Here is a 17,959-nt window from a genome sequence, read left to right on the forward strand (position 1 = left end):
AAGTATATTATTTGGTTTTATGGTTTTTTGTTTTATGTTTTTATCTTTTATGGGACTTTGAACTAACTAAACACATTAGTAGTTTTAGTAATAAAGTTTACACCTCTTCTCCACAGATGCCAATAAATTTGACTGTAGCTGTTTGATCTTTAAACTCAGTAAAAATGCTGAACTGGCTTTGGTTTCCCTGCTGTGGTGAAGTGATGTAAACTCTGTGGCAGAGAGAGAGAATACCAGAATCTGTTGTGTTTTCTTGAATGAGTTTTAGTTCCTTATTTAGTCAAACTGGTTGAACAGAAAATCCCTCCAGCGGCCGTCAATCCTCACCCTCCACCCCCACAGAAAGTCAAGAAAATGATGTCAGACTGAACTAAAAGAAACATGGAGGTTTTACTGTCTTTTGTTTCACTCGCCTCAGCTTCATACTAAAATGCTTCAGCATTTAGTTTAACCTGATTAATCTACATAATCACCAGCTGATGTCTCTGAATCTTTTTTAATGTAATTCAGTAGAAATGATCCTCATGCATTGAACTCATTTGAGTTTGTCTGGTCTGAACAGGATTCATCAGGCTTTATAAACTTCCTTAAATCAGCAGGTTATGAAAGTTTAGCTCAGTAACAGTTCAGCCAGCTAACAGGTAAACCTGAACAGCTTTATGTAACAGTGTAGTTTAAGATTTATTTGACTTCCTTTAGTGTTTAGTTGTCTTAAAAGTTTTAATGCTCCAAACTGCAAAACAGCCGAAACACTGAGTTCCTTTAAATCAAGTCTGAAATTAAAGCTGCCTTTGACTCATAAATACTGGAACATTGATATTTGATTTTGATGATGGCATTTGACTAAATCTAATGTTTGTTGCTGATTATTATATTATGTTTTTATGGTGTAAATCTGCCACACAAATAAACTTGACTTAAAAAATGAATTAGTCTGCTGGCTTGAAGACACAATAAGGGAGCCGTTGTGGGAATTGAACCTGTGACCTCTCAGCTATAATCTGCTCTGGCTGCCACTCTGCCAGCAGGGAGAGAGGAAAACATGTGGGAAATGTTTTAAAATAGTTAGTGCTGGAAATAAAAGTGTGGTTTTGAATGTGGCTTTGCTCATGTTGTTAGAATGATATTTTGGGCGGAGGAAGTGTTATTCTAGTGGTGGTGTGACCCAGGAACCATCAGCTCTCTGGGTACGTGAGCGAACAACATGGTGAAACGTAGCTGCTCCGTGGAAAGTGAGAGACACCAGATATTTCCCATAAATCATCTCGAGTTTGGTCTGAAGCTGTTATCAGATGGAAGGACTTTCAGTTTTTATCCGTCTCCCATCTTCTCCTGTGCAGAATAGTTGAGTCATTTGTTTTTGGTGGACCTGAGGTCTGGTCCGCCGCCTGCCTCATGATTTCCCTCAGATGCTTACAAGTAAAGACACAAGTTATAAAATAAAAAGTCAGCGTTTGTGTGTTTGTCTTGCAGGTCGTGCATCTTCTACAGAGCCTGCATGGACATCCCCAGAGGGACGGAGCTGCTGGTTTGGTACAACGACTCGTACACGTCCTTCTTCGGCATCCCGCTGCAGTGCATCGCTCAGGACGAAAACCGTGAGGAGACATTTCTAACTTTACCTGTGTTTGTTGGTTGAAGACCTTTGCATTGACTCTTCTGGTCTCAGCCTTTAATGCTGCTGCTTCATTCACACAACTCACTGCAGTTATTAGTTCAAATAGTAGAAAAATCAGCCACTTGGAAACAGAATAAATTAGAAGCACATTTTAAATTAACTAACTAGACGCGTTGACTATCTGTGAAATTATTAAGTCTATGTAACATTTTGCAATAAATATTTACACTTGGATTAACTCTAAACCACAGAAGAAGATGTTAGCATCCAGTGTTTCAGAGAGAATAACAGAGGGTAGGAAGAACGACCATTAATTTAAAAATAATTACTTTGACCAAATTTATTTGCAAAGCACCTCAAAAAACACACCATCAAAACCGATCAAAGTGCTTCAGATTAAGCATAGCAAACAGTCAGCATCTCACACTGATGTTAATATAACATGGTCTGAATCCTTCACTTCCTCCACTGCAGCTGCTAAAACTACAAGCAGACTGAAATTCTAAAACAGCAGAAAATCAACATCACTGTTCACAGCTTCTCTTTCTGTTTGCTTATTGGCCCGGTCAAAAAAAAAAAATCTACCTGAGGGAATCCAAGTTAATGGGAGAAATCCCAGACGGAGCAGTGAAGGGAAATGAGAATCTAGCCCAGTGGATTTGCGTAAAAAGGCGATGGCTGGCTAACGAAAAGCAGCTGTTCTCAGATCTAAGGGAATGAGCAGGTCAGGCAGATAAAATGGAGCAGAATTATTTTTATTAGACTTATTGTTTTTATCAAAAGGAGAAAAACGTTTTGCACCAGCTGTAGGCGACCAGTGAAGAAAAGCAATAATAGTGGTGGGAGGTAATAAAAGCATGAAATTCTTTCTCCAGTTTGATTTTGGAAAACAAAAGTTTTATCTTTCATTTCGCCTGAAATGGAAAAGTTGGATTTGGCTGCAGATTTTTGCTGCTTTTTAATTTTTCTAAAGGAAAAAAGCAAATATACAAAAACATTGAAGTCACAAAAGCATTAAGCACATCTGTAAGCTCCTCTGCTTCTTTCTCTTCATTTATAATAACTTCCTTTAGGTTTGTCTGTAGAACAAGAAGCATCACAAATTATAGCTAAAACCTCCTCGGTGACATATTTCTGACTATCTTAGATTAAATATATATTTTTTCCCATTTGGTCACCTGTCTCTTCTTTTCTTCCACCCTGTTCCTCCTCCTCTTCATCCCTCCTCCTCCTCCTCTTTTCTCTGTTTTTTGTTTACCTATCCCCCAGTTTTCTGCTCTGTCAGCTTGTTTATATTCACGTTTTTTTGTACATCTTACAGAATAACTCCCTGCAGGCGGAAAACAAACATTGCCTTTTTTTTCTACATAATTATTTAGAAAGAAAAACTCGAAGGGAAAAAGGAGCAGAAGAAGGTTTTAATCTGCGGAATCTAAACTGAAATAAATTGAATTAGAGACTCTCCTTTAACAGAGCCGTGTTGAAACGAGATCGTGCTGATTGCAAATTAGAGACGTTTGGCCACAAGCTGGTTTGCATTACAGACAAAACGAGTCTTTTACATGACATTGTTCATCATGACAGCGCTGTGGCATCCTCTGTAAACATAATCACAGGCACACAAACAAACATCCGACATTCCACCGTGTTCTTTCTGCAATAGGGACAAGAAGAAGAGCTGCTGCCTTGAGTGGAACGCTCTGAAGGAGCGAATACTTCCTGTCTTTATTGTTAGTGTCTCTTTAAAGCCAAACATGGCTGCTCTTTTCATTAATGGGTTCCAGTAGTTTGGGTTATCTTGGTTCTTTTCTATTTAATTTAAAAACCCACTAATGTCTTTTTAGATGCGTCTGAAATGGCCACTTTCTGCACAGCTCTCTGACCTGATTCAGGTTGAAGTCTGGACTTTGACTAGGCCATTGCAACACCTTGATTGTTGTCCTTTTAAGCCATTTTGCTGCTGTGTTTGGGATCTGTGTGATGGTGACGACCCAGAAAACTTTATTTCACAGCCTGTAGTCAGGTTGATGGTGTCCTGTGGACACAAAACCCCAACCATCACTCCTCCACCTCCGTGCCTGATACTTGGTGTGAGGTGTGCATTGTGCTGTTTTTGGCTGGAAGAGTTTTTTACCTTCAGCCATTTAAAATGAGCCAATCAGAAAATCAGTTGCATCTTTCTCTGCACATCGCTGATGTCTCTCCATCTTGGTGTTGTGTTAAAAGTAGACAAAATAAACAACATTTTCATTTCAAAAAACATTTTTACTGCTAAATCATTGAAAAAAGTGGATGTATGAGGTCTACAACAAAAATATTTATAGTTTTTAATCTGGTATTTATGTTCTTCAATCATGTTTAATCAGAAACTCATTATTATTCATGGAGCTTCTTTTTAAATGTGCACACTGACAGCATTAGCATCTGTGCTGCTGCTACATGTTAAGCATTGCGATGCTGTTTTAGGCCTGATTAGCTTCAGGCTAACTCCTTTTGGTACAACTTGAACACAACATGCATCTTTTCCAGCGTCCCATCAGATCAGTGTAGGAGCAGAAATTAACCCACATTTGACTAACTTAGTTTTTGTTCACCATTTTAATTATCGTGTAATTTTACGAATTGTTGTGCAACTTTACCAACTCACCAGATGAAATTACTTTATTACTATGGGAGGATTTAGTTTCTTCTACTGATTTCCACTCAGTTACTTTGAAGCCTCTTGTTTGTTCTGTTTGTGTTAAAAAGCGTCGATTTCCTGTCCTGCAGAAAGAAATCAGCTTGTTTTCTTCTGGGTTTGAATCCAGAGTCATCTGCCTTTTGACATTGATGTCTTTGCTGTCAGAGTTTGAGACGTGGAAAACGTCAGCAAGTTAAAACAACTCAGAAACGGACATAATTAAAGCTGTCAACCATTCAGACTGTAGGCTGATTTTAAATCATCTCTGTCCATGTGAAGACATTTAGTCCCTGAAAGTACAAAGTAAATCCTACACAAAGAGATGTTCAACACATTGATTCAGCCTGCAGTGAACAAAGGTTTGTTCACGTCCCAATTAGCTTAAATCAGATTACATGTTTTCTACCAAATACAAACCAGAAACTCTGGTCGTAATTAAAGACACTTTGCTACTATCTGCATTTAGCTGTGCATTGTTCTCGGGTTGGCATCGTTATCTGCTGATTGTGGCGTCCATGTTTAACTGTGGCACTGGAGGCTGAAGGACAGCGTTGTTGTGTCCTCGGGTTAGGAGACGTTGAACTATTTGACCCTTATCGGTGCAGAGCGAGCCGACTGAACACACCCAGACCAGCAGCTCCCATCCCTCATCAACCAGATGAATCCAAAACCTGCTGCATGAAGATCTCATTCACAACTGAAACCAGGATGAATGTACTTCAGAAATACTTTATTAACCCCATAATGACAGACTGTTGGTAACAAAAAGCTTAAAGATCCAATTAATTAGAGAGTTTTCAACCAAACCAACCAAACCCCTTGTAGAAACTGTTCCCCTCCCGGCCTGTGGGGGCGCTGCACCAAGAACCACTGAAAGAATACGACATAAATCCCTCTGAAGACACTGAGTGCAACTTCCTTCTTCACAAAATCTGAACATTTCTCCTGCTAGCGCCAGACTCGTGTTTGTATTGGTTGTATTTACCCAGAATGCCTTGCGATGGAGTCCGCTTCCTTTCTGTTTTTGAGCAGTTCCCTGTCTGCTGGATTTCACAAATGAATTCAGATTCAAAATGTAATGTTCAATAGAAATGTGAAAATCCTGTAGTTAATTTTTAACAATAAACTAGTAAACATGTTAGTTTGGATTTAATCTCAACATCTTTCATTAACTGATCAAAACTCACCTTCACCTGTAAACACAACGAGAATAAAATCCACCGGTCCACACTGTAACCCAGGAAAGAAACACACACACACACACACATACACACACACACCCTGTGGTTGTTTACTGAAAAACGTTCCCTCCAATCAGAGTCTGTCGGCCTGACGCTCCGCAGCCCAGCGGACTGCTAACAACAACAACATGTCCACAGACACACACTTCATTTCCTCCTCTCCACTCAAACTTTTCCACCTCGTCTTCCTCAGTGTTTATTATCGCTGTGAGGAAGGTTCTGATAGGAACGGTGCAGAAAAATCTGGAGAATGAGAAGAAATGTTGGTTAGACAAAGAGGCACTACATTTATGTTGACTTGCTTAAAGTAACCTCACATCTCGTCTTTATTAAAAATGAAATATGTCTGTTGTTAGAATGGTCTGCATCGATTAGATGAGCATTTAAATGTTTAATGGCAATGGTAGATCATTGATCACCAGGAAAGCTTCAGCAATGATCTGAACAGCAAATGAAGGGAAGTTTTCAGATTAATCAGTTGGTTTAACCAGATAATCTGCTGTTGGTCAGTAGTTTTAGTCTAAATGGAAGTTAGACGTTCAAACAGCTTCACTGTAGTTGGCAGAAACTCGTAAAAAAGGATTTTTGAATTGAAAATGCTGCTTATTTTGTTGATGTATAGTTTTTAATTAAAATGTGATTAATTAATCACAGACCCTGCAAAGAACAACTTGTAAATAAATAACAGGGAACAAAATGACTTGACTCAGTCAGTCTGAGGCCGTGGATTAGAACCAGAACAACCCAGAATGCTCCGTCCAGGTGGAGCGGGTCGGTCTGTGGTTCAGGTGGAGCCCAGGTGGAGCGGGTCGGTCTGTGGTCCAGGTGGAGCGGGTCGGTCTGTGGCCCAGGTGGAGCCCAGGTGGAGCGGGTCGGTCTGTGGTCCAGGTGGAGCGGGTCGGTCTGTGGTCCAGGTGGAGCCCAGGTGGAGCGGGTCAGGTATGTCAGTGTTTTTGGTGGCAGCAGGATGGAGGGAGGTGACATGTTGTGGTTTGTTTTACTGTAACAGGTCTGGTTTGACGCTGTGCGGTAAAGGATATTTCTGGATTTACTGGATCGTCTTCATTCCATCCACAACTTCTGGTTCAGTGGAAACCAAAAGTTTACATGCAGCAAATAAAAAGACACACAAACATTTTATTCTGTTTTCTGTCAGAATCAGTGCCACAATAATTAAAGAATATGTCAGAGATTTATTTATTATTGTCTTCAGAATCAGAAGTTTACATACTGAACTGTTCTCATTAAACAATGAGGCAAAGCTCAGATGATGATGTCATAGCTTTGGAAACCTCTGATAGGTTAACTGACACGTCTGATTTAAACAGAGGCTCACCTGGAACAGATGTTCATGCTTTCTGTTTGACACGATGGGAAAGTTTTAAAAAGTCACGGAGCTGCTCCATTCCAGGTGCTTTAAGGTGAAGCATTGATCTGTTTAAACAATTCGCCGTTTAATTTTATACATCGTTCAGGAGTAGAAGATGTTTATTTGAAGGAGCGAGTAACAAGGTTGTTCGTTTTCACAGGATGAGACTGATGGACCTGAATGTTGATGAGGAGGTAAAGAAACTGAAAGCTTTGGTCACTTTTAGAGAAGAAGTCTTTTTCTTTGCCCAAATCTTAGAAAGGCCAAACAGGCTGCTAGTGTCTGAAGCTCCTCCAGGTCTGAATCCATGCAGATCAGCCGTATGCAGCGTCCACTGGAACGTTAGCTTTAGGTGATGTCACCAACATGGCCGCCACTCTGCAGGTTAGGCTCTTTCACCTTTCTCAGGGTCAGCCTTGTCGGTAAGTTTCCCAGCCTCTGTGAGAAGGTCTTGCATTTTTCATACAGAGTTGAACTGATGAATTCCTCTGAAACTTGGAGACGTTCAGTCGTGTCCTTGCAGCTCTTTGCTGAGAGGTGAGCAGGCAGAACGATCAGCTGCAGGTTTCTCTGAACTCGACTCGCTACAACCTGCAGAAATCTGCAGTTTTCACCTGTTCAGTCAAACAGCTAAATTAGAAGCAGCTGTTCCCAGTTACTCTGGGTAATTAGGATCCTTCATGACAGGAAACCTGCAAGTTTCCCACAGACTTCACAAATTACCAAATGAATCAGGTCAGACATGTTTCTAACTTAAATCAAAGCAATTGTTTATTTTTTGATTAAATCTCTGGCACATTGTAGAATCATATTTTTCACAAGCATCTGTATGATTTTCAGTTAAAAGAAACATGATAAAGTTCAGAAGTTAAAGGAAAAGTATGAAAAATATTTGACGTTTATCTCTGAAAATGAATGTTTTTATTCTGTTATTCATAAAATATTAGTTTTATGGATTAATTATGTCCCAAAACTTTTATTGCTACAAATTGTTTCTTTGATGATTTAATCTAAAATATACCCCAGAGGTTTGAGGTTAAAACTTTTTTCTCTGAAGAGCGATAATCTGCTGTTGGCGGATGTTTGAACCTCAGAGTGTAAAAGAAAGTCATGTTGACATAAAACAGGAGGATCCTCACATGGTTCTCATGACAAAGAGACGAAGGCTGTTGGTATGTGGCTGAATCTGATATGGAAGCAGAGGGTGGTGCTCCACCCATCTCCTGCTCTCCATCAGCTGGAAAAAGTTGCTTTTAAAACTTTTCTGTGATCCTGAAGAAACGAGACCGTTGGTATTCACGTCACACCCATCTGGAGGAGAACACACACACACACACACACACACACACACACACACATCCAGAGGAAGAAATTACAGACTCTGCAATGTTGCAAACTCCATCTGCATAATTCTCCCATTCTGATGATGCATTTCATTCACAACCCAAAACATATCGACTCGCATTTTTTGTAAATACGACGTTTGTAGGAAAATGAATTAAGAGAGGGCGAGCGGCGCGAAACGCGGCCGTCGATAGAGCCGTCGGCCGACTTACAAATGGTGTAATTATCTCCTCATAAGGTTATTAGAGGATCAATGAGGCCTGGTGGCCTGATGGCAGAGGTGAGCTGATGAAGGATGGAAAATGGTTATGATGCTCTGAGTGAAGAGATACAACAGGGACAGGATGTTTATTTGCAAGCTGTTTTTGCCTTCCAGCTTTTATTTGTCCTTTTTTCTCTTTTCTCTACAGAAAATGTAACTTAGAGTTGAGGTGATTTATAGAAAAGATGATTAACTTTGAGCTACAGTGGACTGTAGATCTTTCCCTGGAAAGTAATTCTTAAATTATTTATGGAAAATTCACCTATTCAAGGATTTTTTTATAGAGCATATCTAAGACAAAGAAAATTCAGTGTAGAAAGCTGAAACTCCTCAGAGCAATGCTGCTTTGTAAATACCCTAATCCAGTTAGTCGCTTTATTTACTACTGATTGGCTGAACCTCAAAGAGCCGAGATTAAGATGACTGTGGATGGTAGCTTCTGTGTACATGGCTTTCTTTGTGCGCATTAATGCATTTTAATGCATATTAAGGTAAATTTGAACTAATAATTAGGCAGTTTTAAGCATTTTTAGAGGTGTGTTCATCAGGTGTTTGTGGCAACTACTGTCCCTAACCTCTGCTAACATCAGGGATCCGCTGTAGTTTTTATATTTATGATTTTATTTAGGAAGTCTGAGTCAGTGAAGTGAATCACATCCCAACCCTGGCGTTCTTGGTCCGTCGCCACATCCAGACAGACTCTCTGCAGAAACTGCAGTCAACGCTCCACTAAGGCCGTTGCTTTCTTTCATTTAACTTCCTTCGTCTTCTTCTGATCTGGTGACGATGCCGTCGGCCCTGAAGACTTTAAAAATCCATCGGCCATTATTACCGCTGCTGGGTGACGCATGCGGGTCGCTTCGGGGTCATGAACCGTTCACACAGATCACATTTAATTAGCAGCATAACTGAGAACCTCAACTAATCACTGCTTATGTTACCTTCCTTGGTTTTCAGTGCTAAAATCAGCAGGTTCTCTTCACAACTGATTCCAGGTTGTTCAATTTAAAAAACAAAAAAAAGTTTGTCCAGAGACTCCATAATAATCCACAACATTCAGTTTGAGCCTTCATAACCAATATCTGCTAAAGTTTAGAGAAGTAAAAGAAAACGTTGGTCAAGGTTTGGGATCATTGTCATCATCAGACTAATGATGATGGGAAACAAAGTCTGTTTCTGGTGTCGGGGAACCGAGCCAGACCACATGCCACGTTTTCACAAACAAGCCAGTTATACAGAACCAAAACCATCCGCAGCGACTTAAAGCAAAAACAGACATCCCAACGTCAATTCAAACATGATGAAGGGTTATGGAGTCCAGATCTGTCAGTTGGTCAGACCTCACAACACAAAGCAGCTGACGTTTGGGTCGAGTGAGGACAGCTGGCATCAGCTGGTTCGCCCCAAATCTCATTTACACGCTTCCATACAACGTCTTCTTTCCTGTTCTTTCATTTTACTCGACTGTTTGGTTCGTCAGCAACACTTTATCCTTAATCTGAGCTTCTTATCTGCCTAATTTATTTATCGTGCCACATTTATGCTCAGATTTCTTTCTGCAAAGAAAAACAGAACCGGAAAAGTAGAATTAGGTGGAGTGGATAAAACCTCAGAGCACAAAGGATGATTACACCAAACAGTGGAAATAAAGTTCAGGCTGAGTTCAGCGTAGTAACTCACACTGATTACACTTGAATGTTTTGGTGCTGGATTTATTTGCAGCTACATTTCTCAGAGAATAAAACGCCAATGTGTAAATAAATCAAACATGTGCATTTTGTAAAGATTTGTTTAGCATTTTAAATTTGTAAGAGTATCCAGAAGCCCTTCAGTTTGAATCAGTTAAAAACTTGAGGCCCAAAACCACTAACAAGAAAGAAAGAGAAAACCTTTAAAGCATTTGAGCCTTTCATTGGATGTTGATTTAGCTGCTAGTTTTCTCCAGAACAAAGTCTAGAAGCTCACAAACTCTGACATGTGAAAAACTAAATATTTTTCTGGTGAGTGAAAGAAGGAAGTACAGCCTCATTTAAACACTTTGGATCCCGTTTCATTGTGCTGTTTTAATTTAATGCTGCAGTGGAACCCCAGTAAATGTAAAATTCACAAATACTCAGACCTCCACTAAAAACACTCCAAATATATCCTAATAGTTCACACCAGCCTTGTTTAGTCCACTTTCATCCAACTTGAAGGTCCGCTTCGTTTCGTATTCGAACCAAAAAAGAACCCTGGTCCGCCTACAAAGCTCGGTTTGGTTGAAGCGACTCTGGTTCGGTTTGAATGGATATGTGAACGCCAAGCGGACCAGAGACCGCTCCACAAACAGGAAGCGGATTATTTAATGTTTGTCAGCCCACACTTACACCATGTTGTTGTTTACGCCATATTGCATCATGGGACGTCATTCTGACCTGGTGATGCGGCCTCAGCTGACCTCGCTGCCTATCCTGTGTTGTTTCACAGTCAACGTTCCAGCTACAGTGGTGGAGGCCATGAGCAGACAGGAATCCCTCCAGTCCTTCAGCAAAAACAGCAAGCCGTCCTCGTCTTCATCGTCCTCCTCCTCCTCCCCTCCGGCCGCCCTGCTGCGCTCCATGGTCTTCCCCCACTCCCCCTGCTCCCGGAGCTTCTCGCTGCTGGACAAGGTCGGGGTCGGAGTTCAGTCGGACTCCGGCTTCGGCCAGCTGGGCTCGAAGAACCAGCGGGTTCTGGCGAGCCCGACCTCCACCAGCCAGCTGAGCAGCGAGTTCAGCGACTGGCATCTGTGGAAGTGCGGCCAGTGCTTCAAGACCTTCACCCAGAGGATCCTGCTGCAGATGCACGTCTGTCCGCAGAACCCCGACAGGTCAGAGTTCATCACTGTGATCAGGCTTAGTGACACTAATCTGAGCGGTAGATTGATTCTTTGAGACGATAAGACAGATAACACTAGTCATAGTGTACATCATTGTGGCTCTCATGTCTGAAACATTCGTCATCTTTATGCTTATTCTTATTCAGTTTGTCTGTGTGCATCTTTCACTACGTTCACATTTTTGTGTGAAATTCAGGTTTTATTTTCTGCGTTTGTTCATGCTGATTATTAAATGCGGCCGCAGTCAGACGGTTTACAGCGGCGCTCTGTTTACGGCTGTAATAATGGCTGCTGCCGCCGACGGGTGGATTTTAAACCTGTTGTCTCCAGATCGTCACCAGACGAATGAAGCTGATAAAAAGAGAGCCTGCTAACAGAACAGTGGAGCGTCTGACTGGATGTGGAGTCGGACCAGGAGAGGTGGGCTGGGATGTGATGCGTTCACTGACACAGACTGCTTTCATAGCTTCATCATTGTAATTTTCAGCCATTGTTACGTCCAGATTCACCGTCTGTCTTCTTCTGCTGCAGAATTAGACGCACGTCTCACAGCAGTGACGTAAAAGTCGGATGAAATGTGACGTGACGGTTCTGACTGCAGACTCTGAAAACTATCCAGTTAAATCCAGTTTAGTTCCACTGTGTGAAAGTCTGATTTTTTTAACTGGTTTTTTCAGGCTCTGCTGTGTGAACACGGCCTGAAGTCCAGAGGAGGAAACCAAGCTGCAGTCCATAAAAACCCAAAATGATTGCTAGCTGTAAAAGATTCAAAGTGACATGCTGATTTTGGACTGTAAGGGCTTATTGCTACTTGACTGGTTATTTAATTACTGAGGCTGTTTGGTTAAATTGTTCTGGAGGCAACATAAAGTTGTGGCCCTGCAGTGGTAAACATCCTGGCTGCATCGATTTCTGATTTGAGTTTTCTGGGAACAGCAGCAGCTTGTAGCTCCTGACGGAGGAAACGTTTTTGTCCAGACGTGTCTGAGCTGTTTGGAGGATTTTCTGTTGAATCGTTAGTGTTGGGTTCTGGTCTGTCTGCGGATGAACAGCTGACTGGTTGAACATGAAAGACAGAAGATCCACATGGAGGAGATTGTTTCTGCAGATTGACCAGTGGTCAGAGTCTGTAGCTGCTTCAGGTTGGATCTGTGCTGCCGCTTCGCTCCCTGCTGGGACGCAGATATTCTTCAGGGGTTCTGCAGAGGAGACGGGTCCGCCTGCCTTCTTCTTCTCTGATGTAAGAAACTACGAGGTTTTGTTTGTTGCTTTCAGTGACTCATCAATCCTCGGCTCTGATGCTTTTTCCTTCCTTCACGTGACAAACTCCCTGGACGATTCCACCCAAACCAGAAAACAGTCAAATAATGTAAATAACGTTAGTTTGCAACTCCCAGCTGTTTGTCTGCTGGCCAGTGAACACGTGGTTCTGATTAGGACTTTGTCCTGCAATCGTTTCTGGTTTTAATAAACGGTTCCTGCTGTGAGATCTGCTGAACAAAACCTTTTGTTTCTCATTCAGAAACACTAAAAAATGTAACATTTAACTTCATGAAGGCATCAAGACGCTATTTGAGTCAGATGACCTCCGACTTGTTTCTGTTTTTGTAAACTCTGTTCACTCCTTTACGTTTATTTCCTGACTGTGAGAATCAAAGACTCGTTTTCTGGTTAATCATCTTGTTTTTATGCACGATTGTGGCTCAGAGAAAGAATAATAATAAATGAGTCAGCATGCTGTAAGTGAAACCTGGTGATGTTCTGGTGAATTTGGACCTGAACTGCTGCCGTAGCTGTTCAGAGAAAGTCCGAGTCTTCTGCTGTAACGTACCATCTCTGTTGTCTCATCATCTCAACATTTATGTGTGGAAGTGTGTGGATCCGAGCGGAGAAAGCGTAAAAGTGTTTGAGTTTGTATAACATCTGCCAAGTTAATTATGTGCAGCATGGATGGAGGAAGATGAGATCTATATGTGTGTGTTGGGGTTGGAGGATGTATTGGAAATTTTTTGCTTAGCTTTATTTTTTGTGCGGAGAGTCAGAGCGGCGTATAAATCACGGCGGCGCGTCAGTGAGAAATACCTCGCCTTACGGTGACGGGGCCAGGAAAACAGATGCCACTTATTCAATAAACTAATACTCATAGGGAAGAAAAATGTGGGCTGGATATGCAGGGGGGCGGAGGGGTCGATCGGGGGCTGCCTGTCAATAGGAAGGTTTTATGGGACAGAGGAGCAGATAAAATTCAGCTGAACAAGCCAAACAGAACAGAGTCCTGCAGCTCCAAGGCTGCATTATCCCTCACATTCATGCAGCCGCCAGGCAGAGCGGCTCCGCCGTCCGCAGTCAGTCTGCAGAACAGTTTGGCCTCCGTGTTCAGCAAACAGGGTTTACGGCGCCAACACTCCCAACCTGCTCATCTGGAAGCTTCTTCTTTAAATGTTTAGATTATTGAGGACGACTCGGAAATCTGGACTTCAGTTTAATCATCAAACCAAACCAGAGGAACCAGAGATTTACAGAAACGACCTGCTGCTGTCACCTTCCTCAGCCTGACTGCTGGATGGGGCCAAACTAAGACATTTACTAGAATAAAGTCAGAATATTAGCAGAGGAGATTTGTAAAATTACTAGTAAAAGGTTTTGATGAGTAAAAAACTTTGATAGTTAATGATCTGATGTTCATGTAGTCTGTGATAGTTTTTTTAAATTCACCTTCGTTGCTCAGATTGTTTGAAACTCCAGCTTCTCATAGTAACTTGATGCAGATGTGTGAAAAGATGAAATATTTTCTTATTGGTAAAACTGAAACCACATTAAACTCAACGTTCCTCGTTTCTCCTCAGAGCTCCAAACCAAACAGGAAAGACCAGGAAAATGTCTCCTCTTTCAGTTCAAATTCAGAAATACTTTATTAAACCCAAAGAGAAATTAAATAACAAATGACGTCGTTTTGTTGGTGAATAAGTGAAACTTGTTCTATGAAGTAAATGCCGTATTTTCTGGACCATAAGTTCCACTTTTGCTCATAATTTTGCTGTTTGTATAAAAGTTTTTTCTTCATGACACATTTTTGAGTTATGCGACTTATTCGCCTGAAAATACGACACATACAGAAACACACACAGTGTGACGTCACCTCTACAGCTCTCAGCTTTGACTGGTGTTTGCTTATCTCCTTATATTTCAGATTTTATCTGTTATTCGCCTCTAGAGACGCAGCAGGAGCATTTTGTGTGTTTTTGGTGTAAAATAATCAGGATATTTAAATGAATTATTTCCATATCCCACCTTCAGGCTGCTGCTGTTTTATCTGTCGATCTCTCATCCACCTCTGGATTTCTCCCTCTCTCCTGTTTCTTCATACATACGTATCGATGTTTGCTTGATGGGAACATCAGCAGCTGAAGACTGATGGCTCTTTACGTCAGTAGAAAACAGCGCAGCTCCATCTCTTTCAGCTCCGTTTTTTCTGCTGACTGTTTCTTTTTCCCAACTTTTTCTTCTTTGTCATTTCCCTGCGTGTCATTTGACCAGAATCCATCAGGAGAGGAGCCGTTTGTTTCTGTCAGCGGTGCTTTTAAGCCGCTGTCGGGATGCCGGACGCTGTTTAGCTTCTGCGATGATGATGAGTGATGAATCAGGGAGAAAAATGAGAAGACGAATGAACTGTGACTCGGCTCTCCGTCTCTACATGTTGCAGAAACGACGCGGCATCAAACCGCCGCGGCGAGCTGCACTAATAACCGCGGCCGCTGTGATGGATGTGTTTACTGCGCTGCTGTTTAAAACAGTCATTAGAGCTTTTTAGGGAAAACGGGTTATTATTACCAAACGCTTTGATCGGCAGCCTGCACATCTCATTCTGCTGGCGCTGGGTGTTTATGGATCAGGCTGCTATTTGCACATGAATATAATCAGAGGACAGAGAGTTTACAGCCGACTGAGAGAGGGCATCACCACAGCCGGCTGTTTACTGGGATTAACTGGTGCTTCTGTCATCGTTTTGGGCCGGATAGCCGTGTCTCTGTGGTTTCACATCAGTAACCTTCAACTTTTTCACCAATGCCCATAAAAAATGTGATTTCATTCTATTTTCATGAGCTGTTATTCCAACAATGCCCTCAGGGATTTTACCCAGGCTGCCAGACTGGAAAACAGAAAAGAGTTCCCAAACTTTATTCCTATCTAAAAGATTAAAAACTCCTTTGGAAACGCCACGTCTCAACCTAATCTTTCTGTAAAAACAAAGAAACATCAATGGGTTTGCTTTACTGGGTCTCATAAAATTAAATTTAGGTTTCTCCTCTACATTGTTCTTTAGGATCTAACATTTGTTTAAAGACGTAAAAAAGAATTTAGGCACAAATAGAAAGCGACATAAGCTAAAATGGATTTTTTAGGGCCACAGTTTTAGAGTTACTGTGTGAGAGAAACCACAGATAAACACCAGAGAGGTTTAAAACCGAGTCCGACTGGAAACTGCAACCAGAATAAAGGAACCAAGATCAGCTGCACAGAGCCTGGAGTTCCTGTCGGTTCCACACCGCCGGGTCAGAAGATAAAGGCGCCTTATGATTTACACAACATGAAGCTAAAACCAACTCAGTCAAATCTGTTTGACTTAAATGTCCAAAAACTGTTTAAAAATTAGTTTGGGAAAGTTTTGGATTCAGAAATGAAACGTGTGATGAACCATGTGACCCGAACGTTTTGACCCGGCCGACGGCGCCGAAGTTCAGTCAGATGTTGTTATGAGGAATTTAGATTTCAGGATATTAATATCAGATCGATTCATCTCTGATAATAATGTAAGAAACAGGAAACTTTATTTGTGAAAACAAAGAAAACGTGTTTAATGTTTTTTTTATTCTTGGCTTCAGGAAACAAGCAGCAGAAAATATATAATTTATTAAAACAGTTCCTGAAACTTTTACTCTGCTAAATCTCAAAATGTGATTTGATGTTCATTTTTAGGCGCTGCTACGACCTTTCACCTGGTCCTGCTGAAAACTAAACCTGGACTGAATTATTCTACACTGTAAAACTCAATCTGTTAGTTTGTGGGAGGAAAAGTTGTGATTCAGTTTCTTTCCCAGATACTCAGAACGTCTCATTCCCTCCCGACTGATCAAACTTTCTGTTGCGTCCAGAAACTGACAGATGTGATTCAACAAGCAGATAAATTATATTTTACTCTCTGAAAATGAACCTTTTAAAAGATCCTGCTGGGCTCAGATGAGCCCATTTCATAAACGTGTTACTTTTACTGCATCTGTGGGATATTATGGGTAAGCAGCCACCGTAAATATTTAGTAAAAATGAAGCAGAAAGTGATTGATTGACCGTAATCTTTAACACGCAGCTCTTTCTTGTTTTCTTGTCGAGCTGAGAAAAGTCACAGAGCAGAAATAACTCAAAGTGTTTGCATGTCCGACTGTTTCTCTGTGCTATTAAACTGTTGATGTTAAGCAGATTTATCACCTTACAGTGAGGATATATTTGTGTTTAACACAAACACAGATGTGTGCCGCCTTGCTGGATACAGATGTTTACTGCTTTAAAAATCATTTCTGTTCCATCTTCATGTTGCTGCTGTTGTTCACATGGTTTGACTCGGTAGTTCAAAAGCAGAAATAAAACAGAAATATGTAGAAAAGTAATGAAATACGGATTTAAATTGTGGCGTCCTTTCATTACCCATGATGCTCAGCCAAATTTTGGCTTTTTGAGAGACATTATCTGAACTTTGTGCAGAAACAGACAGAAGGAGGTTTGATGAAACGACAGGAAGCTGGAGAAGCATTTCCTGTTTCTCAGAAGTGATTTTGATCTTTTTGTGGACTTTGGCGTGTCGGTTTCTGTTCCTACAGAATATTTGTCTCATTGATTATGTATCGATGAGGTCAGAGCGGTGATTTATGGCCGCTGGCCTCCAGGGACAAACGTCTTCATACGAGTCGGACACAGAAGACGTCCTCCAATAGAACTCCATATGGATTAGACCGCATCCATACGGATCCATGACGCACATCACTCTGCATGACTGCACTGCACACACACACACACACACACACACACACACACACACACAGAGGCAATTAGTCCAGCATTAACACTGAAGCAGAGGAAATCAAGACGTCTCCGGCTGAAACGTTTAGAGTTCAACCTGCAGATTATTTAGAAAACTTAAAACTGTTTTTATCTCAGATCATGAAATCTTCAACTGTTGATCAACACAAACAAAACGAACATCACATCAGTTCGACCAGGGAGGTCCAAAGAGTGGCCCGGGGGCCATGTGTGGCCCTCAGAAGAAATCAGAGCGGCCCTTGATCACAGCCCAGGCAGCGGATTTAAAAACAGAGCTAAGGTGAAGTTTTCACTGATGGTACAACACAAAGTATTCATCCAGGTTTCTGTTGTGAATTTAATTTGTTTTTATAGTAAAAGGAGACAAAAAAAAAGAACTCTGGTGGCTTTAATTAAAAATCCACCTGGGAGTTTTGGGCTAATAAACTTGTCAAAATGAAGCGAGACGGAGGAATGTTCTGTTCTGTTCTGTTCTGTTCTGTTCTGTTCAGTTCA

At 41.3% G+C, this 17,959-nt stretch overlaps 1 protein-coding gene across 2 annotated transcripts in view; it reads left to right on the top strand.

The window, feature by feature from the left end:
- prdm6 (PR domain containing 6) overlaps positions 1 to 17,959 on the top strand; it is a 104,241-nt gene that overhangs the window by 62,144 nt on the left and 24,138 nt on the right. For both annotated transcript variants that reach the window (XM_015029958.1, XM_015029957.1), the window contains exons 6-7: positions 1,474 to 1,598; positions 10,981 to 11,362. In XM_015029958.1, coding sequence (XP_014885444.1) covers positions 1,474 to 1,598; positions 10,981 to 11,362 — 507 coding nt within the window. The remainder of the gene's footprint in view (positions 1 to 1,473; positions 1,599 to 10,980; positions 11,363 to 17,959) is intronic.

This window comes from Poecilia latipinna, unplaced genomic scaffold (genome assembly GCF_001443285.1).
Source record: "Poecilia latipinna isolate Pla-1442-1.1 unplaced genomic scaffold, P_latipinna-1.0 Scaffold168, whole genome shotgun sequence".
Taxonomy (NCBI): Eukaryota; Metazoa; Chordata; class Actinopteri; order Cyprinodontiformes; family Poeciliidae; genus Poecilia; species Poecilia latipinna.